The sequence below is a fragment of the Chrysemys picta genome, chromosome 5 (genome assembly GCF_011386835.1).
Source record: "Chrysemys picta bellii isolate R12L10 chromosome 5, ASM1138683v2, whole genome shotgun sequence".
NCBI classification, from domain to species: Eukaryota; Metazoa; Chordata; order Testudines; family Emydidae; genus Chrysemys; species Chrysemys picta.
In genome coordinates, this window is record NC_088795.1 from 70,020,113 (window position 1) to 70,046,683 (window position 26,571).

General features: G+C 41.5%; 1 protein-coding gene across 4 annotated transcripts in view; it reads right to left on the reverse strand.

Moving 5' to 3' along the window:
* Positions 1 to 2,146, reverse strand: part of SPOCK3 (SPARC (osteonectin), cwcv and kazal like domains proteoglycan 3) — a 405,705-nt gene extending 403,559 nt beyond the window's left edge. The window contains exons 1-2 of one of the 4 annotated variants that reach the window (XM_065596527.1): positions 2,122 to 2,146; positions 1,296 to 1,478 (exon numbers count right to left, since the gene is read on the reverse strand). In XM_065596527.1, the coding sequence (XP_065452599.1) occupies positions 1,296 to 1,478 (183 nt within the window). In that variant the 5' untranslated portion in view covers positions 2,122 to 2,146. Of the gene's footprint in view, positions 1 to 1,295; positions 1,479 to 1,712; positions 1,967 to 2,121 lie in introns of those variants that run through there. The other 3 variants (XM_008173177.4, XM_065596529.1, XM_065596528.1) reach the window with 3 other exon arrangements.
* Positions 2,147 to 26,571: the final 24,425 nt, after the last annotated feature.

Below are 26,571 nucleotides of genomic sequence, written 5' to 3' on the forward strand. Positions count from 1 at the left end.
TATTTTAAAGTCAGAAATTCGTATTTCTGCAGTAATCCATTTAGAGAGAGAGAGAGAGACAGACAGACAAAATCCATATTTCAATAGCAGTGGTGTTAACCTCATTTCAGGGAAAGAAGCCACTAGACTCATTAAACAGAAAGTTACTGCCTTTCCACATGAAACAATTTGTCAAGACTATCATGATTGCACTTGCACTGATTTGTGAAGCTGAACCCGATTTGTCTTCATTGCCTGCACTGGCAACTGCCTCTTCCTCTCTTTTTCACTTTGCTCCTTTGATGCCTTGTGAATTTCACGTTTGGGCTACAGAGGTCACTGGAGGCCAAACGCTGGTACAGTGCGTCTATCTCACAGTCCAATGGGGAAAAATAGCTAGCCAGGTGGGGTATGCCCTAGTGAAAACGTGATTGACTAGCTCTGGATTAGCGCACACCTGACATTCTAAGCACTGGAAACGGAAGAGGGCAGTTTATTACAGGGCTCCTCTCAAATCAGGTGGAAAGAATGGCAGACATATCACGGCTAACGGTGCAACAGCCAGATCCGACCACGGGAGCCTCCTTTACTCGAATGACCCTTTGCAAAAGGCATAGCCCGAGTTAACCCTTTTATTATCGCCTCCAAGGGGGCCTGCAGCTTAAGAAATGGGGGGAGAGGGGAAGGCACGTCGTCCTTTAAAAGTTAATATATCAACAAGGATCAGCACTTATGATACCAGTACTAACCTGCACAAGTAGCCCCTTCCCCTCCCCCACTGGGGTCGAGCCGACATCCCCCTACGCCGCCAGCTCTAGTTTAAAGTTCTTTAAAAGCCTATTAGTGACCGGATCGATCCTTATTGCTCAGCAGCAGGAGCACATCAGGGATCGCCTAGCAGCAGCACCACTGTGGGAGAGCACATCTTCCCCTCGCTCGCATGCACTCTCTCGCTGTGTGTGTGTTTACACTCAGCGCACCGCCATGGTGCGGAAACATCATTCAAGAAAAGTTCAGCCCGCACCGCTGCGATGGCTGCGCACAAGGGCCAATATTTTGTAATGCCATCAAAGCCAGCCTACAGGGAAGAATGTAGCACAGCCTCGCTCCAGCCTTCCGAGCCCGGTAGAGGGAACATGCAAGGTCTCCTTGGCTTTGCTGATACCGACTAACACGGCTACCACTCTGAAACAAGGCATGAGAGGGTTTGAGAACTTATTACTCCCCCGCCTGTGCCCTCCCCCAGCTAGAAGGGCCGAACCCAGCCGCGGCTGCATTTAACCCCAGACGAGTCGGTGGGGAGGGGTTGAACTTACGTCTCGGAATTTGTTCCACTGTCCGACCTCCTTGTCATACTGGGAGACGGTAGTGAGCCATTGTTTATCATCCAGAAAATTCCCGGGGTCCGACCTGCCCCCGGCTGCCGCCGCCGCTGCTGCTAGACCCTGGCTGTACCAAGCTGCTGCACACACGCACATGAAGGCTGCCACCTTCAGCATCTGTGCAAGAGGAGACACAAAGCGAGGGGGGTTCACAAACAAGAAGCCACACCACAGTGCCACACGGGAGCGCTCCCCGGGCAAAGGAGGGGCGGGAGGGGGACAGGTAGCGGGAGCGGGGAGAGCCGCAGTAGGGATGCTCGCTCCCTTCCTCCCCAGAGCAGAGGAGACAGGGCAGAGAGAGGAGGGGAGCTGAAGTCGGGGCGCGTAGAGCAATGGTGCCTAGCCCATCACCTTGCTGCAAGCCCCGCACCAGGCTCTCCGCTCCTACTGGAAATGCGGCTCGACGCTGCCAACTCCGGCTCTTTCTGGAGCTGCTGCACGCGCCGCCGTCTCCAGCCGTCCACTCAGCTCCCTGCGCCCGGCGCGCGTTCCACCCCGCCCTCCTCCCCGGCCCTCCCCCTGCTCCGCGCACGACTCCCGGCCAAACCCCGCACAAGCCGGCGGGGCAAGCGGCGCCTGGTGCAGAGGCGAGGAGCGCGCGGATTCCATTGAGCCCCGCAGAACCTAACGCTGCTGGGGGATCAGCCCCTGGTTTTCATGATGATCATTTCACTGGGGGCTTTGTTTGCCACAGAAAGGCTGAAACCTGAAGCCCAAGTGGACAGACAAACTTCGCCCCTAGGCCACACAATGTACTAACACCTTGTTCCCGGAGGCCTGTTGTTTGCTTTCTACCGTCCCACCTTGGCAGAGCTTCTTGTGGGAAACTCTTGTCAAGAAACTAAGGGCTGGTTTCTGCAACACGTGTGCTTAATACGCCAGTAATCTCATTCAGTTTATTGGGGCTAATCACATGAGGAAAGCTAAGCATGCCTGTAAATGCTTGCAGGATTATTGCCTAGGAGCCAGATTTACAAAGGTACATCGGCACTTAGGTAATTATTACCCAACTTGTTTAGAAGCTTTTATAAATCACAGGTGCCTATCTGCATCTTTAGGCATCTAAATATGTTTATAAATCTGGCCCTAAAAATCCCCTTTTCAAAAGTGGCTTAGGCACCAAGGTATTTAGATGCCTAAATATGTCAGTAGATCAAGTGCCTAGTGTGATTTTCCAAAGCACCTAACTCCCTTTGAGAAAATTGCACTAGGCATTTGTCTGCATCTTTAGTTAACAAGTCTGTCTTTTAGAGCCTAAATCTCATTAAAAGTCAATCTCACTCCTAAATGCATAAATCACTTTTTAAAATGTTGCCCTAAGAGCCTAGTGAAATTCATAGGAACTGCCATACTGGATCACTCAGTCCAGTATCCTGTCCCCAACAATTGCCAGCATCAGATGCTTAGGAGGAAAATGAAAGAAACCACACATTAGGCAGATGTGGGATTATCTAATCACCCACCCCCTATGGAAGTTGCAGCATAGCCCCTAATATGACCGATATTATGGGCTATCTTTGAGAATATTGTATCAACTTTATAAACATTACAGGTATCGTATGGGCTAGGGTTTATACTTTAGCTCCATAGCAGGCGATGAGGGGGAGAATTACAGAAGTTTACTGCAGGAACTATGGGAGCGGGATTTATGTAGCTAGTCTGAAGCAACCTCACCCACTTGGGGGGAAATTGGACATCCTGGTTTGAACTGTTTACAGAAGACTAAGAAACAAAGAGCTGAGAACTGTATAAAGGGACCACCCTGGGGAAAGGAAGTAAGTCATTCTACCTCAGTCCAGGAATTGACATGACACTGTCACCAAGCAGGACAGAACCTGTGAGAGGGGTTTGGAAGTACAGTACTCATTCCTATGAGGGCCTCTATGTGGAAGATTGATGACAGTTTGGCAAACTTGGATCAGCATCTAAGATGTTTATTGTTTTTAAGACATGTTTTCTCTGCAATGCTTTTGTTCTGAGTAAATAATGCTTTGCTTATGAAGGTTGACTAGTCATTGGTTAACCTGTCATTGTCCCCTGAGAGAGCTGTAAGTGCTGGACTAAACTCAGACCAGTTGCAATAATCACAGTGAATTGCAGCCTAAATCCTCACTCTAATGGGAGAGAGTCATAGGATTCTACCCCAAGAAAGGTGACAGCTAGTGGCCTGAAAGCTAAGTACGATGCACTCAAGGAGCTTTCAAATGGGTCAGAGGTGCAGTTACCTTTGGAACTGACACACATAACACTTAAATCCTGATGCATGGGATTTTATATCCCTTCCTAAAGGATTTGTTACCACTAATTAATTATAACTCTGGCTATTGTTGTTATCCAAATAAAAGCCTAGATCCTCTTTGAATTTTGCTAAATTCTTGGTTTTAATGACTTCTTATGGTAAAAAGTTTAATTGTATTTTGCGTGAAAAAGTATTTCCTCTTACTAGTTTGATTTTGCCACTTTTCAATTTCATTGGCATGTCCCCTTGTTCTTACATGATGGAGAGAAAAGAAGCACCTAGTCTACTTATTTTGTATACTTTTATCATGTCCCCTCTTATTCAAATCCTTTCTCATATGAACAAATCTCTTCTTTTCAATCTCTCATCAAATTAGAGTTTTGCCATCCCCCTAATCATTCTTTTTGCCCTTCTTTATTAGGGGGATGGCAAAACTCTAATTTGATGAGAGACTGAAAAGAAGAGGTTTGTTTATCTGAGAAAGGAGTTGAATAAGAAGGCAGTAGTGGCTAGAGCCCAAATCACGTACTGGGGCCCCCTTATTCGGGCACTGTACAAACACACAACAAAAAGGGGGTGTAAAGGCTGTATCCCCACTTTGAACTTTAGGGTACAAATATGGGGGCCTGCATGAAGACTTCTAAGCTTAACTACCAGCTTAGTTCTGGTCCGCTGCCACCATTCTCAAAAACTAATTCCCTTCCCTGGGTAGCCTTGAGAAACCTTTCACCAATTCCCTGGTGAATACAGATCCAAACCCCTTGGATCTTAAAACAAGGAGAAATTAACCATTCCCCTCCTTCCTCCCACCAACTCCTGGTGAATACAGATCCAACCCCCTTGGATCTAAAAACAAGGAAAAATCAATCAGGTTCTTAAAAAGAAGGCTTTTAATTAAAGAAAAAGGTAAAAATCATCTCTGTAAAATCAGTATGGAAAATAACTTTACAGGGTAATCAACTTAAAGAGCTCAGAGGACTCCCCTCTAGTCTTAGGTTCAAAGTACAGCAAACAAAGATAAACACTCTAGTAAAAGGTACATTTACAAGTTGAGAAAACAAAGGAAAACTAAGATGCCTTGCCTGGCTATTTACTTACAAGTTTGAAATAGGAGAGACTTGTTTAGAAAGATGTGGAGAACCTGGATTGATGTCTGGTCCCTCTCAGTCCCAAGAGCAAACGAACTCCCAAACAAAGAGCACAAACAATAGCCTTTCTCCCCCCCCCCCCCCCCCACCGATTTGAAAGTATCTTATCCCCTTATTGGTCCTTTGGGTCAGATGCCAGCCAGGTTACCCGAGCTTCTTAACCCTTTACAGGTAAAAGGATTTTGGAGTCTCTGGCCAGGAGGGATTTTATAGTACTGTATACAGGAGAGCTGTTACCCTTCCCTTTATAGTTATGAGAGGGAGGCAAGAGGGAGAGATAGCTCAGTGCTTTAAGCCTTGGCCTGCTAAACCCAGAGTTGTGAGTTCAATCCTTGGGGGGGGTCACTTAGGAACTGGGGGCAAAATCAGTACTTGGTCCTGCTAGTGAAGGCAGGGGGCTAGACACAATGACCTTTCAGGATCCCTTCCAGCTCTATGAGATAGGTATAGCTCCATGTATAGAATGAGGCAGTGATTATATAATATAAAAAGACTGTAAATTATTTTTTCCTTTAGACTTTATTTTTGTTTTAAATGTAGCACTGCAGTAGTTCCTAGCAACCCTAATAATTGATCAGGGCCCCATTGTGCTAGGGCACTGTGAAAATATAACAAAAAGATGGTCTCTGTCCCCAAAGAGCTTACAATTCTCAGCCCCAATTCTCCAAACATTTACCACACATGCTTAACTTTACTGGAAGCAGAGCTTCTCTAAACCCCTTCAAATTGCACTCACTATTCCAGATGACAGTGAACCAATGATCTATATAATGGCATTATAATACTTTCTGGATTATTCTCCACAGGGCCAGCTCTAGCTTTTTTGCCACCCCAAGCAAAAAAAAAACAAAAAAACACAGCAGCAGGGTGGCCGGAATGTTCCGCCCCAAGATTGGCCAGAATGCCGCCCCTTACAATGGGCCGCCCCAGGCATGTGCTTCCTCGTCTGGTGCCTGGAGCCAGCCCTGATTCTCCAGTCTGTTCCTTAACATTTGTTTTCTTTTTTTCACCACATTTGCACACTGAACAAAAGTCTTCACTGAACTGTCCAAATGGCTGGTCCTTTCCCTGAACTGATTCAATTAAATTAGAACCTAGGAAGTACATCAATAGTTAATTTTTTTCCTCCAATGTGCATTACTGAATTTCATCTGCCATTGCGATGCCTGTTCACCTAGCTTGGTTAGTTCCTCAGAAGTTCCTCACAGCCTTCTCTGTACTTGACTAACCTACATAATTTTGTGTTACCAGCAAAGTTTGTCACCTTACTGCTCATGTCCTTTTCCAGATTATTACTAAATCCATCAAACAATACTGTTTCTAGTGAAGCCTTGAGGCTGTTAACCTTTCTTCTATGCAGGGACAGCTCCAGGCACCAGCACAGAAAGCAGGTGCTTGGGGTGGCCAATGGAGAGGGGTGGCACATCCAGGTCTTCGGCGGCATTTCGGTGGCGGGTCCCTCAGTCCCTCTTGGAGGGAAGGACTGGCTGCCGAATTGCCGCCGAAGATTGAAGCGGCACAGTAGAGTAGTCGTCGAAGTGCCACCGCTCGCGGCTTTTTTTTTTCCTCTTCGCCGCTTGGGGCGAAGAGCCAGCCCTGCTTCTATGATGAAACCTGACCTGTTTTTAGGATTCTGACTCAAAACTCAACCTATATCCACCCAAAAGATTCTCCAGCCTTTCAGGCAAAACAGCAAATTTTTGGTCTGATGGAAAAGGCAGATGGAAGTGGGGCAACAAATGGGGTGGTTGTTTCAGCTGAGTTTCACATTCAGTTTTGTTTTGAAGCTAAAACAAAATTAACAGATACAAAACCTCTGAAAACCAAACTTAAACAGATTGAACAAACCCCGTGAACTAAAACCACTAAGGTTCACATAGCTCTGCATAGTATCCCTTTCAGGTCCTAATCCTGCACCACTGAAGTCAATGGGAGTTTAGTCACTGATTTCAGTGTGCATAGGATCAGGCCCTAATAGATCATTGTCAGATTGGTACCTATGTGCCTAATCCTGAAAAGACTTGCTACTACTGTTAGCAACCCCATTGCAAACTTGCAACTGAGGGGATGGAAAGACTTTATACATAGGCTAAAGAAGTTTATAAGTGTTTTCAGACTCATCCCTTGTATGATCTTATTTTTATAAAGGTCAAAGTTAATTTTATTAACTTTAGTTTTACAGTTTTCAGCAAACCTTTTGGCAAAGAAGAAATTTCTCTAAATACACCAAACTCCTTTTTTTAAAACATTCATCTACTTAGTTTATGTATGTTTTAAATACATCACTCCCAGGCTTTGTAGTTTTACCTTCCAATCATCAATATCATTTCTTTTGTTTTTAATAAAGCTGTACTTCACGCTTTCAGTCTTAATAATATTATTATTCAGTACTTGAAGTAATTGTGCCTTATTTCATAATTGCAGGAGATATGTGGAATAAAAGTGGCTGGGATTTGTTTTCAAGAAATATTCTTCAGAAAGGGACCTCTGGAGTGGTTTGGGCTTTATAAAAGTTTCACTGTGATTTGTCTAAAAAGTGATCTTCCACACCTATGTCTGCAGTTGCTCCAAACAACATAGACTAAATGATCAATTATCTGTAATTTTGCCTGAACCAAGCTTCTTGAAGCTTTTAATAATTTTAAATATATTCCTCAATAATTTTAAGCACTCTGATCTCCACATAATTGGCTTAAGAGCCTCATTTTGATCAAGGACTTTACACAAATTGGTAATTCCATTTATTCAAGCACACATAAAAACCATATAAAAGTACAAAACTAAAGAAGTTACCTTTTTCTCAGCAGTGTCCCCCTTTTCAATGATTAGAGAGAGAGAGAGAGAGAGAGAATCATCATCTATTACATTTAAAACAAAAATAAAGTCTAATGGACAAAATAATTTACTGTCTTTTTGTTGTGTGTTTGTACAGTACCGAGCACAATGGGGCCCTAATACATGACTTGTGCTCCAGCCAATACTGCAATAACAATAAGAATAGTGAATATATGTTACCTAATTTTAAATTGGGATCATTGAAGTTGTAACCCATACCTCTTTTCATCATCATCAGGTTAGGAAATATTGCTGCCATTAGTTTAACTTGCCTTTCTATCTGACTTCCATGACACAGAATTAGACATTCAAAATACATTGTATTGTGAATTTGCTAGTTTAAAAAAAAAACTCTCAGCTGCACAGGTTACTATTGTTTGTCCATTCTCCATTAAGATTCACTAACTCTCTGTTTATGACTGTTCCTTCTATTGTAGCAGAGGGCCAGCTCTGCTTCAGTAAAGACTGAGCATTGCTCTCTGTTTAAAGGTAGACTGTTGTAAGTGCTCTAAAATCCACATGTTCTCTTAGATTGTCTTTACATTTGCTATGCCTTGTGGGGAGTATTAGTGACCCAAATATGGGGTTATTTTAGCAAGGAGTCCCCAAGATACAACCCCCAAATAGCATTTTACAAAATCATCTTTTTATTCTAACTATTTTTTCCACACACTAGGAGTGCAAACTGTGGTTCTGAGCCTGCCCAAACTGATGTCTGCCATGTGGGATTTATGTAAAATGCACCAATGTCCTTTTGTGGGAGTTTTATGTAAGAAGTTATTCACGATTAAATTAGTAATTCCAGGAATGAGTATCAGTAGCTTGGGCCAAAGAGAATGATGTGCATTCCCGGTAGCACCGAGGATATTTTCACACTGCAATCAGAAGTTATGATTATAGCTTGTATAGGTATACCAAAGCTAGCTTTGATAGAGCCAGCTTGCTAAAAATAGCAGTGTAACTGTGGTGGCATGGGCTGAGGCCAGCTGCCCAAACACAATCTCACCTGGGATCCTGGATATGGATTCAGGTAATTAACCCACGTCGCTGCCCTTGCTATCCTGGCTACACTCCTATTTTGAGTGAGCTGCCTTCATAAAAGTTAGCTTGGGCATACCTATATGTGCTGTAATTACACCTCCCGATTGCATAAGCATATGTAGGGCCCTAACAAATTCACAGTGCATTTTGGTCAATTTCACGGTCATAGGATTTTAAAAATTGTAAAATTCATGATTTAAGCTATTTAAATCTGACATTTCACAGTGTTGTAATTGTAGGGGTCCTGACCCAAAAAGGAGTTATGAGGGGGTCACAAGGTTATTGTAGGTGGGGGTTGTGGTACTGCTACCCTTCCTTCTGCACTGCTGCTGGCAGCGGTGCTACCTTCAGAGTTGGACAGCTGGAGAGTGGCATCTGCTGGCTGGGAGCCCAGCCCTGAAGACAAAGCTGCCACCAACAGCAGTGCAGAAGTAAGAATGGCATGCATAGTATTGCTAGCCTTATTCTTCGCTGCTGCCTGCAGAGCTGGGCCCTCAGTCAGCAGCCACCACTCTCCAGCCACCCAGCTCTGAAGGCAATGCAGAAGTATTTTTCCAAAATACCGCAATACCGTGACCCCCCCTAAAATAACCTTGTGATCTCCCTACAGCTCCCTTCTGGGGCAGGATCCCCAATTTGAGGAACGCTGGTCTCCTCCATGAAATCTATATAGTGTAGTGTAAAAGCACACAAAAGATCAGATTTCACAGGGGGGGACCAGATTTCATGATCTGTGACATTTTTCATGGCCATGAATTTGGTAGGGCCCCTAGACATATGTTAGTAACAGCCAAAGGGGTTTCCAGGAAGTCTGCTGTCACAGTAACTGGATAGCTTAAGGAGACCTGCTGTGGTCACTAAACTTGCACACATGCACTATGAATTTGAGCCCTACCCTTGGCACTTTTCAGAGACTGTGAGTTGTACATGTACTTTGGTCTTTGCCTACATTCAAACGGGGGCCCTTTGGAAGTCTTGCTTTGAGACCAAAATGTCTGTTTTAAGAGCAATATTTTAAAGTGTTCCAAAATCCACATGCAGACTCTGATTTTACTTTAGAAGTATTTTCAGGGAAAATTATCATTAATTCATGAGAAAGAAAATGGAAGACTCTAGAAGCAGTTAGAGCAGTAGTGAATTCCCATTATGAATTCAATAGACCAAAAACCTGCCAGAACAATAGGGCAGGTAAACAGGTAGGAGGAGCCTGTTTTCTTTTCCTGTTATCTTTATTTTTCTTTGGTTAATAGTTCCACTGAGTTGGAGACTTTCAGTCTACATTTGCAGCCTCCCCATCCTCCGCAACTTTAAAGAATTCCTTTTGGGATGTTAATCTCTTTTCTAATGTTTACTGTACCCAACTCCAGGTCATTGTCAGCTTTTGCTTCTTAATTTAAAGAACAAGGACTTTTATAATTCTTAGATTTCTCTCTTAATAACAACTCTATCCTCTAAGTAATGTGACAAATAGGAAAATGATTCAATGAAAACATTCACATTTCAAAGTTGCTTTTACTTCACAGGGTTCAAAACAGTTGCAGTGTCTTTTTTGGGGGGGGGGCAATTTTTTCAGATTTTATGGGAAATGTTTTTCATGTTTGACTTTTTTTTCAAAATCATCAACAAAATCATCAAATCTTGTTTCTCTAGGAGAGAGAGAGAGCGTGCGCAAGCGAGCCTGGAGCACTAGGCCTAGTGGAAGATCTGAGGTGAACAAAGTCAGGCCATGTATTAAAGTGGATGTTTACAAGTTCACTGTGCAGTACATGAACTTGGCAAAGTTGTTGCTAGCGTACTGGACACTATACATTTACGTAGCTATATTCCAGCTGGTACAGATACATCCTAATCTAGTACAAGATAAAATGGTTTGACAACTATCAATAGGGATGTTTTGTTCCAGATATCAGAAACAAGGGAAGGTAACAAACAGATGTCATGAAAAATAGATGTCACCAATTGCCATGCTGACTGAATATGGATTGGTGAGTCACCCCATGCAATTAGCTGGATGCAGTGTTATGATCTTCACAACTTGATTCAACTTATCAGAAGATAACCCCTCACTGTATATTGTTCCCAACAACCATATGCAACCCATCACTAATCTGTGGCTGCACATAGGATTTGAGCAGGGTCTAACATGTACTTTATTACTGTTTTGGAGCTCTATTGTGTAGATTTGTGAAAAATAATATTTATGTCTATAGGCAATTGATGCCTTGATGCACTTACCACGTTACATATAGACTTCAGATCCTGCTGCAGTCAGGAATGTGTCTACTTTATAATAGGACAAAAGGCACCTGATTTAAATATATGGTCCAGCCACAGATTACATCTACACTTTGACAGACTAACCACCATTTTGCAGTGTCAGAAGGTGTATGGTGCAGCTTGCTCTCATTTCTACCCTGTTGTCCTACCAATGGACCCTTTCATAACTGAAGTGAGTGATTTTATCTTAGTTGGATGAACATTTTCTTTTGCATTATTTGTTATATTCGGGTCAAAACCCTCAATAAAGACACTGAATTTGACAAGACTTCTCATAAATAAAGAAAGAAGGATTTGACATTAATTTGTTATGGGACCATAAGCCTTATTGTATATACTGTATGTCTTATGTTAAAAATTATTTGGAGGCAGGAAGTGATTCAACAATTTGAAACAGTTCTTTTGTAAATATCTTGATGTTCTATTATCTAAGTCAGGGGTTCCCAAATTATAGTACGTGTACCACTGGTGGTATTTGATCTTGTTAGAAGTGGTACACTTAACAGTTTAAAAGGTAGTGGGGCCAAGGAGTAGCCAGCTCCTCTTCCATGACATGGCTCTTTTAAGGAAAAAGAGTATTAAAAGGAGCAGCCAACTAACTGAGGAAGGTAGCTACCTCCTTAACATAATGAAAACCAGCTATGAGACAGTAAGATTGAGAGGGAGAAAGCAAACAGCCTGGACAGCAGAATTGCAGGAAAGTTTCAAGTCAGGATCGAGACTCCCTGGGATGGGAACTAGAACCAGAAGGGAGCCTGGTGGGCTTGGGAAGCCAGGCTAAACACATCTAAGCCCAAAAGAAGGAGAGCTGTAGGGTCTCAAACCCAGGGGATGAAGCATGCAAGTCCAAGGACCAAGGGAGGCTCTATGAAATGTGGTTGTAACTGGTGGGCTGGTGAAATCTGCTTGAATCATGGAACAACCCTGTTTTTCTCTCTCATTAAATGTTTTGTTATTTCAATTTTTCCCCCATTCTGCATCAGGATGAAACTGAGACCTTTCAAAGTTTTCCCATGGAAAACCAGAGAGAGAGAGAATGACACCCATCCACCCTGGAATAACCAATAGCCTGGTGGTCAGGGCACTCGCCTGAATCAGGCAGACCAAGGACTTGATATTAGGTCTCGCACATCCCAGCTGAGTGCCCCAACCACCAGGCTCTTCTGGTGTGGGTCTTGATCTCCATCTCTCTGGTTTTCAGCAGAAGTTCCATCCTGGACCGGATAAATCTTCCCACCAAAAGTTTAGTCAAAACCAGTAGGTTCCTGCAAATATTCAGTTTGGACAAATTGGCCTTTTCCAACCAAAGAACATTTCATCAAAAAATTCCCAACCACCTTTAACCCTCTTACCCTACCAGCCACACTCCCTTCACATCTAATTTCCCCCAGGAAGAGCTCCACCAGCCAAACTCAACATTTGTTTTACTATAAATCTGTTAATACTTAAGTCTATTAAGGCCTAGAATAAGTGCACAAAGAAGAAATTTGCATGTGGTGCTTCAACATCAATCTTTTGAGAAGGTGTTACGTGAATTAATAAAGTTTGGGAATTGCTGAACTAAACCTTTAAAGCAATCTTGTTTTTTGATAAACTAATAGGTGTAGTCATTTTACTTACTGTGTCATTTAAGAGTGAAGAGAGTGAATCAAAGAATCTTTCAGAAAATAAGGATAACATTTTGAACGCAGCTCCACACATTTATTTCCAAAAAATGATTTGTGAGGTTTTCTGTGAGTCTAAAGATTTAATTAACCCAGTCTTGTAGTTGATCTGCATGTAAAACTATCATTTAGCAAACATTGGTCACTTTCTGAGCATACACACTCTCTCTCTCTCTCTCTCACTTGCTGTATTGCAGAATTATTTGCTCTCTTCCAATCCCCCCCACCCTGTCACTCAGATCTTTCATGATTTCCTATATACCAGACTCCAAATTCTCTTCTGCTTTCAGCTTTCTTATTTCCCTCTTTATTTCACCCCCTTCTGTTCTCTGCATTGGTTGTACTGTATTTTAAAAATCTACACTCATGTCTTTTTTTATTAAAGAATTTTATTGTAAGAAAAGTGCTAATAATTACAACATAGAAAACAAAGTACCAAGTAAAGCCATATTCATAAGGCATCCATCTACTGAGGGCAGAAAAAGTGGCTGCAGCCACTGGTTGCTAAATTTTCAAACATGCATCTTCATAATTTCTCCAATGCTGTCCCCCTTCCCCCCCCCCCCCCCGCCATGCTTGGTGGGAGCTCCCCATAAACATCCACTAAAGTAATTCATTATTCTTCAACTCTTTCCTTAAAAAAACTCTCCTCTGTTGTGATGCCTACACAAAACTTGACAAGGGTTAGGCTTCTGGTGAGAAAACAGCCTATCACATTGACCAATACCTTTTCATTGTTTCCTTGTTCTCCCCCACTAGTGTCTGTATTTTTCTGTTGTCTCTTAGCATTTGTCCCTCCTTGTTATAGTTCAGTCTCCCTCTTGAAAAATATTTCCAGCTGAAACTCGGGAGACAAAGATTCTGTGTGGAAGGATATTCCCTGCTGGGTTTCTTTTTTCACCTGTTTGAACTTCTTTTGTTTCCTCTTCCTACATGATGACTCTGTTTACAGTTTACATACAAATCAAGGGAAGCACACATCCCTTCCTTTGTTTAGGAGAGACCTGACTTCTGCCTCGGCATGGCTGTCGTGTTTGGAACATGTGTTAAGGGGCATCTTATAACTTTACATACAATGTTGCCACATATTTACCAGGACAACACTGACCAGCAAATTATGAGTTTTCAAATGATCTCTTACAAGGTACACTTTGTACAAAGATTATTACAACAGTGTGTAGGGTGTGAATACAGGGGTGTATTCCATCACAGGGCACCTAGGCAGTACCAGAGTACAAACAAATAACAATCATATAACAAAATAATATTTTGCATCTGTTAATAATTTTATGTTGCAAGAAAATTCAGAGAAAAAGAACCAAAGCAAAGAGAAACAAACCAGCCAGCACATCAAAACAGAATGCCACAGAAAATAATCATATAAAGACATCAGTAAAACTGGTCGGAAATTCTCTGCCAAAAGGTGCAGGTGGGGGCGAGATCCAAAACATTTGAATGGAAAAGGTGTTTTCTTCAAAATCAAAGTTTTTCTATGGGAAAATGTCAGTTTTTCCAATATTTTCTGATTTTCCATTGAAAAAAATCTAAACTGAACATTTCATTTCAGGTCAACCTGAACTGAAGCAGTTCAATATGTCAAAATAAGATTGGCCATAATGGGTCAGACCAAAGGTCCATCTGGCCCAGTATCCTGTCTTCTGACAGTGGCCAATGCCAGATACACCAGAGGGAATGAACAGAACAGGTAAACATCAAGTGATCCATCTCCTGTCACCCATTCCCAGCTTCTGGCAAACAGAGGCAAGGGACACTATCCCTGCTCATCCTGGCTAATTTATGGACCTATCCTCCATGAATTTATCTAGTTTTTTTTAAACCCTGTTATAGTCTTGGCCTTCACAACATCCTCTGGCAAGGAGTTCCACAGGTTGACTGTGTGTTGTGTGAAAAATACTTCTTTTGTTTGCTTTAAACCTGCTGCCTATTAATTTCATGTGGTAACCCCTAGTTCTTGAATTAAAATGTTACATTTTGGATCAGTTTGACATTCTGCATTCACTTGAACAGCTGCAGTACTTCATAGGAGTTATAGTTCAGGTGATTCAGGCCTATATTCCCTCCTGTGGGCCAGGCCTCTGGTAGACTACATCTTCCATGATGAACCACCATCTCCCTTCAAGCCAAGGTATCACAGTGCATCATGGGAGATCTAGAACTGTGGTGCATTATGGGAGGTATAGTCCAGTCTCCCATAGGGGAGAATAGGGATACAAGGCACTGGCAGTCCTGGTGGACACAGCTTTATGTCAAACTGACCTGAAACATAACATTTACCTTCTATTCAACTGAAAGTAAAGATTTAGATTTGAGAACGTCAAAATATTTTAATTGAAAATTTCAAAATTAAATTTCTGAATCAAATTTTTTTGGAATTTTTCATTCTGTGAAAAGTTTTGAGATTTCAACTTTTCTTCTCAATTTGGGATGAAAACAAATTTCAAAATATCGGAATTTCCTGCAAGATAGAAATTCTCATTTTGGTTCAGTTCTAAACAACGGTCTATGTATGTTTCCGAGACTCGCGCCCCCTTCACAAAACTCTGGCTTCTCCTCAGGGTGATGTGGGTGAAATAGCCCAGGACACCATTTCCACAGCTACCAGACACCACAGGCAATGCATTACAACCTTAACTCTGCCCCCCATGGACTCCAGCTTTCCATCCATGCCTTTTACCAATCAAGCTCCTCCTAACACAACCTACTACTATATCAAATATCTACACCTTATAGTTTTGGGCGTGGTTAGTTTGGTAAATCTGTATGTTTTGAGGGGGCAAGTTAAAGTTGCAGGTCTTTTCTGTAGGATATTTAATCAGACTGTATACAGTTGGGTTTGGCACAGATCTTTGGATGAATACTCTCATTTCAGAATAAAAGAGCCCTATTTTAATTTTACTTAAATTCAAAACCAAAACCAGCCCTTACATCCAAATTCTGCTCTCTTGAAGATCCATAGTCTTAGGTTGAAAATCTTTCATCTGCATATCACAAAGACAAAAAAATAATATAAATTACTCAGGATGTTTTTTTTATTTTTGTACACTGGTGGATTTAAGCTTTGACAGTGTTTAAATTTAGGGATTTTAATCTAGCTGGGCCTAATTGGAATAGTCAGACTATACCTTGACCTTCTCCACTTAAGAGATAGTATGTTTAATCCAGTCAATTCTCTGCAGAACATAGCACTGATAGGGGATATTGCTTAAATGGACTAGTGACCATAGCAGCACAATAAATTATAGTAATTATTACACAGTGGGCTAGAGCTCATAAATCGTTCCACACAGGCAGACAATTGCCTGCCCAGAGTCCTATTTAAGTCAGTGGGGCACAATGTGAGTGCAGGCATCTACCTGCGTGGGCTCATTTGTAGACTTTTGTCCTCTATTTGTAAAGGATATAATCATGATTTTCAAAAATGGTTGCCTACATTATGTTCCTAAACCTATATTAAGACACCTAAATACATGGCCTAAAAGAACCGACCGCCCAATAATTCCTATTTATTGTAGTAAAAATGATAGAGTAAATTATAATAGCTTACCATACTAAATTTTGATTTTTGAAAATCCCGGCCATCATTTGTTTGAACTTTATAGTAAATAATACTAAATTTTCTGCAGACTACCATGGTAAATTATTATAATTCATCATCTTTTACTACAGTAACTGTACACTCCTGTAAATAATACAATAGTTTCCATGCAGCCCACCCCTCCAACCCTGTACTGAGCATTATAGTAATAATGATTTACGACTACAGTTGGTTGGGAAATTTTAAACAAAATGATTTTCATCAGAAAATGTGGATTCAGCAAAACTGGTTCTCAGGTCCAGGGAATTTTGAGAAGAAAAACCTGCCCAAGAATAACTAATAGACTAGTGGTTAGGGTGCTTCTGTAGGGCCTGGGAGACCCAGCTTCAAGTCCCGCTGTAAATCAGGCAGGGCACAGACATGAACCTCAGTCACCCACATGACAGGTGAGTGCCCTGAACACTGGGCTACCGGCTAGTCTGGTCTCTTCCTCTATCTCAAAAATTGTCACACACACTGTCATAACTATAAAGGGAAGGGGGTAACAGCTGTCCTGTGTACAGTACTATAAAATCCCTCCTGGCCAGAGACTCCAAAATCCTTTTACCTGTAAAGGGTTAAGAAGCTCGGGTAACCTGGCTGACACCTGACCCAAAGGACCAATAAGGGGACAAGATACTTTCAAATCTGGGGGGGGGGGGGGAAGGCTTTTGTTTGTGCTCTTTGTTTGGGAGTTGTTCGCTCTTGGGACTGAGAGGGACCAGACATCAATCCAGGTTCTCCACATCTTTCTAAACAAGTCTCTCCTATTTCAAACTTGTAAGTAAATAGCCAGGCAAGGCGTCTTAGTTTTCCTTTAAAAAAAACAGGAGTACCCGTGGCACCTTAGAGACTAACAAATTTATTAGAGCATAAGCTTTCGTGGACTACAGCCCACTTTTTCAGAAGCTTTCGTGGACTACTGCCCACTTCTTCGGATGCATATGCATCCAAAGAAGTGGGCTGTAGTCCACGAAAGCTTATGCTCTAATAAATTTGTTAGTCTCTAAGGTGCCACAAGTATTCCTGTTTTTTTTGCGGATACAGACTAACACGGCTGCTACTCTGAAATCTGTCATTAGTTTTCCTTTGTTTTCTCAACTTGTAAATGTACCTTTTACTAGAGTGTTTATCTTTGTTTGCTGTACTTTGAACCTAAGACTAGAGGGGAGTCCTCTGAGCTCTTTAAGTTGATTACCCTGTAAAGTTATTTTCCATACTGATTTTACAGAGATGATTTTTACCTTTTTCTTTAATTAAAAGCCTTCTTTTTAAGAACCTGATTGATTTTTCCTTGTTTTAAGATCCCAGGGGGGTTAGAACTGTATTCACCAGGAGTTGGTGGGAGAAGGAGGGGGAATGGTTCATTTCTCCCTGCTTTAAGATCCAAGGGATTTGGATCTGTATTCACCAGGGAATTGGTGAAGAGTTTCTCAAGGCTTCCCAGGGAATTTGGGAATGGTGGCAGCCGACCAGATCTAAGCTGGTAGTTAAGCTTAGAAGTCTTCATGCAGGCCCCCAGATTTGTACCCTAAAGTTCAAAGTGGGGAAGCAGCCTTGACACACACACAAATAAAGAGGGAGAGGGAGAAGAACTCATTTAAACAAATTTTAAAACCTTGATTTGGGGAAGGGGGGGGGCAAAACAAAGTTCTGGTTTTCTAGCCAGCCCTATATATGACTTTATCCTAGTACAAGTTTTTCTGAGCTTCCCTTCCTGGTGTCATCAAAGTAAACACCAGGCAACTGAGAAAGAATTTGCCCTTCCACTCTGAAAAACCATGCACCAAAAATCCTTTAAGAGCTACTGAAAATATTTGGAGTTACTTAACATAATCTGACATTTTGCTGTGCTGTTGGAAGCAAATCTTTTTGCTTTTATAGGGTGTCAAAATCAGTGCCCAGAAACATGAACAAACATAGATAGAATTTAGCAGTAGGAATTATTTTGTTAGCCCGGAATGCCTCCATTCAGCCCCAGAAACCACCATAAGGAATGAGCCTGCCTCTCAGAGATGACCTCTTGTTTCTAGGATGGTCTCTCCAGATCCCAAAAAATAACACTGAAGGACAAAATTGATAAAAAACTCTACCCCTAAGAATTTGGCTCACTCATACAACAATAGTCCTATAAGCACTAACAGAAATTTAATCTACATTTGCTACTCTGATCTATACCCTTGATGGCTAGGGGGACAGTTGAAAGCATAAAAGAGTCCCCAGCTAACAAACTGTCAACACCTCCTTCAAAGGGGGAATTATACCACACACACATTATAGCATACAATCATTCCACAAATACTTAGGGAAAAAATAAATGGTACTGGTCTTTCAAAATACTACCCAGCCTCTCATTTTTGAGCGGGTGGCTCAAGAAGCTATCAAAGAGCCATCTAGATTCCTCTCAGTCAGGCCATGGAGCAGAGACAATATTGGTTACACTGACAGAAGACCTCTTCTTCTAGAGGGGTATCCATGCATGTAACCTCATTTTGCTGGATCTCTCTAGGGCATCTTATGCTGCTGACTACCAAATACTCCTGTCCCATCTCTGAGATGACTCCAATCCTTCCTGTTTGACAGACAGTTATGATGGGCAACTGTGGAGTTGCAAGCTGTAGAGGGAGATCATGCAACAGCACAGACTCAAATATCAGCAGCATGTGGATGACACCAAGCTCTCCATGTTTTTAACATCTAACAACGCAGCTAGCATTTGATGAAAAGTAGGTGGCTATTCCAGGCAATTCATTAACTAACTGGCAAAATGGAAGTTATGTTCTTGAAAGAGCTCTGATGGACTCATCCATGACATTATCCTCCTGTGAAGGTGCCTGCTTTCCAATTGTCAAGGCTGGTCCATAGCTACAGTTTGTAAAATGCTCTCTTGTCTTCAATCTGTGGCTGTTCAGAACACTGGGCCCACTCTACTCAGGATGCAGTTTGGCTATTTTCAATTTGTTATACTTAGTAATGAAGCTGCCAAACGTGAAAACAAAACAAACAATGTACAAAAGACTCTCTTTAGTTTAGAATGTAGCATTTCCCTTTGTCAGAAACAGGGCCAGTTCCGGGCACCAGCAAAAGAGGCAGGTGCTTGGGGCAGGCCAATACAAAGGGGCAGCACTCTGTCCGCTACTGGGGCGGCACGTCCGGGTCTTCGGTGGCGGGTCCCTCAGTCCCTCTCTTCCTCCTTGAGCTGCCGCTGAAGTCCTGCCGAAGAGGAAGAGAGGGAGTGAAGGACCCACCATCTAACTGCTGCCAAATGGAGCGGTGCGACTGAGCTACCGCCGAAGTGCTGCCGATCAGCTTTTTTTTTCCCCGCCACTTGGGGCGGCAGAAAACCTGGAGCCGGCCCTGGTCAGAAAGACAGCTGGTGAGAGCACATCAACTCAGTGCACCCTCTCTGCATTGGCTCCTCAGGGAACTGAAAACCAAATTCAATATTTTGATCCCTCCACAGGACTGCCCTAGGTTATCTGTGTAATCACCTATCTCTCTGGGACCATCATCACTCACAACTACATCTCATCAGAATAAAGGACTTATCAACTGTTAGTGTGCCATGAACACAGGGGTCAAAGCTTTCTTAGAAGCTGGAGCACAACTGTAACTCACTTCCAAAGCACATTAGAAAGACCACAAGTTTTATCACCTTCAGAGAAAGTAGATTCAGATGAAAATATTTTGTTTTCATGTCCTAATTAGACTTATAGTCAAAATAGACTAAACAATTCACTAACTTGCATCTGTCTTCTGTCACACAATGTTTTGAAAATGTTACATGAGATTAAGATGACAGAATCAAAATAACGATCACATAAAATACTGTGGGTCACTGGAAAATCATGCATTGGTTTATAGACACCAGGTCATTCATAGTGTGTCACAATTGTGCATTATATCACTGAAGGCTTGATTTTATATTTGTTTCTCTGATTCTGCTTGATCATAACTCAGGGATTCAGATATTACAATGATGGGCCATAAAAGAATAACAGACAGCTATAGAGGATGCAATTAATGTGTCTTTTCCTTAAAGGCAATTTTAGGGTTTACAATTAAAATATCTGATTGTGCCCTCTTCCTTCCCTGTTTGACCATTTAAAATGTTGGTGTTTTAATAAAACGTGCAAAACCCAGGTGTAATGTTTTTTCATACTTTTAAAAGACTATGACCATGATTTTGCAATTGGCCTCACACAGGCAGACTCCTGTGCTTGTGCAGAGCCCCATTAACTTCAGTGAGACTACATGCAGGACTTTATGGAGCCAGTTACAGGACTGGGACATCAGTTCTAAATAGTTTGAAAATTCTGCTGTTATTTTAATTAGGACCATTTTCATTGAAGTGACATTGGGCTGAATTCTGCTCTAAAGTTCTAGTGTAAATTCAAAAGTAACTAAAGTAAATCCTCTTAGTTTCAGTAAACTGACAGTGATGTAATCAAAGCAGAATTTGGCTCATTGTGTCCAGTTTTCTAGATTGTAGAGAAAGTTAAACTGTAATTTTTCACCTTAATCCTAACTGGAACTACTCACATTTAGCAAATGGCAAAACTTTGTGTGACTGGAAATGTAATTATATTTTTCTTTCCTACATATGGTACCAACGTACTTACAGCAAATCCAGATATGCTTTTTGATAAAGGACTGAGGAAATATAAATAACACAGTTAACATTGAACGTTTATTGGATGCTTTTTTCTGCCTTTAACTCAAAGAGTATTAAATTATCCATGTTCTTCTGAAGAAATATATAATACAGAAGTCAAGGGAAGGATTAACTGATGTTAACTTAATGATTACAAACTGACAATGAAGATTAAGAACATGACAGCCTTAGGAGCACATCTATTGAATTCTAATAAAGGATAAGATATTTCATAATAATCTTCATGCACACACAAGAAATCAAGGAGAATACATTAACATTCCCCAGTTTCTCAGAAGAAACATTCATCCTTTCTTTAAAGAGAAGGCAGACATTCAAAGCACAATTATAAGTGAACTCACAGAATAAAGCCAAAGATTCATACATTCACCGAAGTGTCCATTGACAAATTGTCAGATTATGTTTCTAGAACTAAGCATTAAAAGATAAAATAATGTTGTTGTTTTTTACAAAGTACACATGCACATGTTCTTAAATGCTCAGTGAGACAACCTGTTTCAAAGTTCTTGATGCCGTAAGCCCATTTCCTAATGTATTTAGGAAAAGAGTGCCCCCTAGTGATAACTGAAAACCACAATAGTAGCTGAGAAGTAATTAACTCATTCTACATCTTTAAAATCTGATTCACCTACTGCGCATTGTCTCGGGCCAGAATTTTTCATTTCTATATCACTAAATCACTAACAATTAAAACAGAAGTTACCTAGTAATATATTTTAAACAGCTGATTAAGGGCACCTTTAAAATCTGGTTATCAAACTCATGGAGTGCAAAGGCAGTTTTATAAACAACTTATATTTATAGCAATTTTGCTTCAAGATCACAAACCTCCTGTGTTTACGGTGATGTGACTGTTTCTAGCAATGCAGTATGATTATTGACATATTTTAGGATTGCTCTTCATTGAGAATTTAATGTGGGAATGACAGTAAGGAACATATACATACATCCTCAATTCTCAGTGGAGCTCTCATTTTAATCAATGAGAGTTATGTTCACAGATCACGGACCTCAAACAGACCCATGTTTACAAGCTTCTCTAAGAGCTACCATACCAGAATATGAAATGACAGAACAAATTAGAGAAGGTTTAAACAAAAGAAAACTGAAATTAGTTACACAATATACTCAAGGATTTTATACAAAATTACTGGACTTTGTTTTACCACTATTTACCAACAGACGATAATTTGTTCAACAGATTAAACTGAAGAGAAATTTATACTTCATTATAATCCACTTTCAGAAAGACAAAAGACCACTCCAATACAGCATGTAAAGTTCCCTGCTTAATGAATGGCAAAACCCTGACACCCGACTATGGGTAGGTCTATACTTACCTCCGGGTCCGGCGGTAAACAATCGATCTTCTGGGATCGATTTATCGCGTCGTGTCTAGACGCGATAAATCGATCCCGGAAGTGCTCGCCGTCGACGTCGGTACTCCTGCTCGGTGAGCAGGCGTTGAGGGGAGCCTGCCTGCCGCATCTGGACCTGCGGTAAGTTCGAACTAAGGTACTTCGACTTCAGCTACGTTATTCACGTAGCTGAAGTTGCGTATCTTAGTTCAAAGTGGGGGGTTAGTGTGGACCAGGCCTATGTGTTGGAGGAGTTTTAACACCCAGGAGTCAGCAGGAAGGGGGCCCCATTTATTTTCCTCATTCCCAACTTCTTAGCCTCCCTCCTTACTTTCATGTTCCCTCCACAGCAATTCAAGTTCCCTCCCTTTCCTTCTCCAGGTATGCTCATTAGCAGCAGCTTGGAACTCAATAAACCATTCTGATTTTGCTGGGAGAGAGAATCACAGGTGAGGAACAAATTCATACTTAAATTTGATAATGTTACTGAGAAATTTTATATTGTTACCATGCAATGACAAAATTATTGAGAAAATGGATTAAGTTAGATGATAACCACACATAAATCAGGTAATTATGATTCCTATCTTTCTTTTGCCTTTGAATCTCCCCCACATTTCATTTTTAGCATGATGTTCAAAGCCAATATTCTTCTCATGAACAACTGAAATCTGACGTGTAGGCTCAATACCAGCTGATAGATGGGATTCTGGGCTTTCAGGTGGTATACAGCATTCAATCTGGTTTTAATATTTCTCAATATAGCAGACACTGAAACTGGTCAGAACAGAAAATGAGGAAATTGAAAACAAAATGTTGGTATTATAATTATGCAGTTTTAAAGTCTGATGTCTTGTGAATATATACAGTAAAGGAAAAAAGTGCTACACATCCCTGGAAAGCTGAAATACACAGGGTATAGCTTTATTTCTTATCCCTGGTAGTTTTAAGAGGTTGCTTGGACAAAGCAAAAGTGCACACCATTTACCAACCAAGCCAGGAGTTTCAGAAACAGAAATACCCAGAGCAAGTCTATCTACAAGCCAGCAAGTATCTGAGGTTGCTAATATAAAGGACATACTGGGAAAAGTAGAAAGCTAATGGATGCGAAATGGATATTAGGACTAAGAGTGAATTCTTTGAAATTGGGAGAGGTTTTCAGAATCCCCTTTGGTTTGCTCTCACTGTTGAAGGGAGCAGCTAATGATACAGACAGTAGTAGGCTTGTGTAAGTATTGTGTTTCGTTGTATTGTAGGCTTTTGTTTGTTTTTCTATTTCTCAGCTATTGACTTTTTATCGGAAAACCAGGTGGTATAAAATTGGTTGTTTAGATGAGTAATTACAGTCTAAGGCAATTTCTTCTCAACCCCCTTGTATATATCAGTCTTTCAACTAACAAGATTATTATAAAACATTTGCATTTCACTGTATCCTTTTAATAGCAGAGAGGATCATTCCTGTTAATCAACTTCCCCTGTAACTAGTACACATTATATTCTTTCCTCATCTTTTCTTTTGGGGGTTTAACAGGGTGGTAGGATTCCATTCTTTGTAAGCGTTTGGGGACTTTTTGGTGCTGTAGAAATACAGAACAAACACAATAGGGTCTTGGTTCATGACTGGAACTCCTAGTTGCTACAATAATGCAAATAATAATAAATAATAATAATGTTGTCCTTGTCCTGCCCTATTCACAAGTGTTGGAATCTTGCAGAAATCTGCAAGTAAACTGCTGCTGAGTAGAACTGGTAGAAAATGTTGGAATTTCTGAAATTGTGATGAAAATTTGTTTGCACAAAATGTTCTGCATTCTTCATCCATCTCTGCTACTGATTCACTGGAACAGGTGTGGCTCATTATACTTCACCCTGAATGGAAAGCCCACTACCAGCCCACAAGTAGAGGAAGGAAGGGTCTGAGACACACAGCTCCATAGAAAAAGGAACCCTATGAGCAGCCAAGCCTGATGAGAACTCTTAGACTGGGGTTTCATCTAGTATTATTTTGGAATTACCTTTTTGTTAATAAAGTCAGGCTTCAGGAAGAATGTCTGTTGACTCTACAAAGAATATGTAGCTTGCATTTGGAGCTGGGTAGGAGCGCCACTGTCTTATACTTGGTTACTCTTTGTTTTAAGAAAGACAGAATGAAAGGATATGGCGAAAGAATGATCCAGTGATTTGGAAGCCACAATGGGACTTGGGAGACAGGGTTCAGTTCCATGCTTCACTGACATGTAACTTAGGGCTAAATCTTTAAAGATATCTAGGTGCCTATTGGGATTTTCAAAAGCATCTAAGCACCTAACACGTATTGAAATCAATGAGTGTTAGGCACCAGGATTCTTTTGAAAATCCTGCTAAGTGCCTAACTACTTCTAAAATTTGGCCCTTAGTGCATCTCTACTCAGAGATTTAGGTTGCAGTAAGCCAGGTTGTAAATGTATAATACAATAGCCTGTCATGCACTAAGTCAACATGTGGACCTTGCTACCACATGCTAAGAGTTCCATAGTATCACAGAATCGTAGAAATGTAGGGCTTGAGGAGACGTCAAGAAGTCATCAAGTCTAGCCACCTGTGCTGAGGCAGGACGAAATAAACCTAAACCATCCCTGCCAGGTGTTTGTCCAAACTATTCTTGATGGGGAGTCCACACCCTCCTCTGGAGAGAGGCTTAACTATCCTTATAGTTAGAAAGTTTTCCCTAATATCTAACCTAAGTCTCCCTTGCTGCACATTCAGCCCATTACTTTTTGACCTATCTTCAGTGGACATGGAAAACAATTCATCATAGTTGTCTTTATAACAGCCCTTAATATATTTGAAGACTGTTAGCAGGTTCCCACAACACATACACCTAGTCTTCTTTTCTCAAGACTAAACATGCCCAGATTTTTTTTTAACCTGGCCTCATAAGTCAGGTTTTCTGAACCTTTGATCATTTGTATTGCTCTTCTCTGGACTCTCTTCAATTTGTTCACATTTTTCCCAAAGGGTGGCACCCAGTATTGGACAGTATTCCAGCTGAGGCCTCACCAGTGCCAAATAGAGTTGGACAATTTACCGCCTGAGTCTTACATCTGACACGACTGTTAGTATACCCCATAATATTTTTTTGCAACTGCTTCACATTGTTGACTTACTGCTGTTTCAAACAGAAATATGTCAAAATGCCCTACAGAACTTTTATGCACAGCAGCCGGGATCATGCAGCCAATTATTGTGTAGCAGCCTAGTGCACTATAGATTTCCATCCTGGCTTGCCATACACTGGGTTTCTGTGTAGACAAGCCATTAGTCTCTCTGTGCCTTTGACTTTCAATGACACTCAGGCTCCTGAGTGCCTACATTACAGGAAAAAATTTCAGTTATTTCTTCAGGCATAGGACTGATTCTGTTATCAGTAACCACTAATATAATATAAAAGGTTTTATGAATAATTTGGCTGAGAAAACAGCATTAAAAAGGATTTGTACATTTCTGGCACACAAACTGGATCTGTATATGGAAGGAAACAAAGAAAACATGCCCATGGTATTTCTTATTAAGGCCCCTATCCTGAAAACACCTGCACACATACATAAAGTCAATGGACTTTTTACAGTGTATAAAGTTAGGCAGGATCCAGGCCCAATTTATAAACACACTAAGAGGTTAAACTCAGTCTTTGGAAGTCAAAGAGAACTACACACACATGTATAAGAGCAGAATTTGACAAACATTATAGGTAGGGCCCTACCAAATTCATGGCCATGAAAAATGCATCACAGACTGAAATCTGGTCTCCTACCATGAAACCTGGTCTTTTGTGTGCTTTTACCCTACACTATACAGATTTCACAGGGGAGACCAACGTTTCTCAAATTGGGGGTCCTGACCCAAAAGGGAGTTGCAGGGGGCACGTGGTATTGCCACCCTTACTTCTCATTGCCTTCAGAGTTGGGTGGCCAGAGAGCGGCAGCTGTTGGCTAGGTGCCCAGCTCTGAAGGCAGCAGCCTGTCAGCAGCAGCACAGAAGTAAGGGTGGCAAGACCATAGCATACCACCCATACTTCTGCGCTGCTACCTGCAGAGCTGGCTGGCCGGAGAGTGCTGGTTGCTGACTGAGGGCCCAGCTCTGCAGGTAGCAGCGCAGAAGTAAGGGTGGCATGGTATGGTCTTGCCACCCTTACTTCTGTGCTGCTGCTGACAGGCTGCTGCCTTCAGAGCTGGGCACCTGGCCAACAGCTGACATTCTCTGGCCGCCCACCTCTGAAGGCAGCACCGCCGCCAGCAGCAGTGCAGAAGTAAGGGTAACAGTACCGCAAGCCCCCCTACAATAACTTTGCGACCTCCCCACCCACAACTCCTTTTTGGGTCAGGATCTCTACAATTAC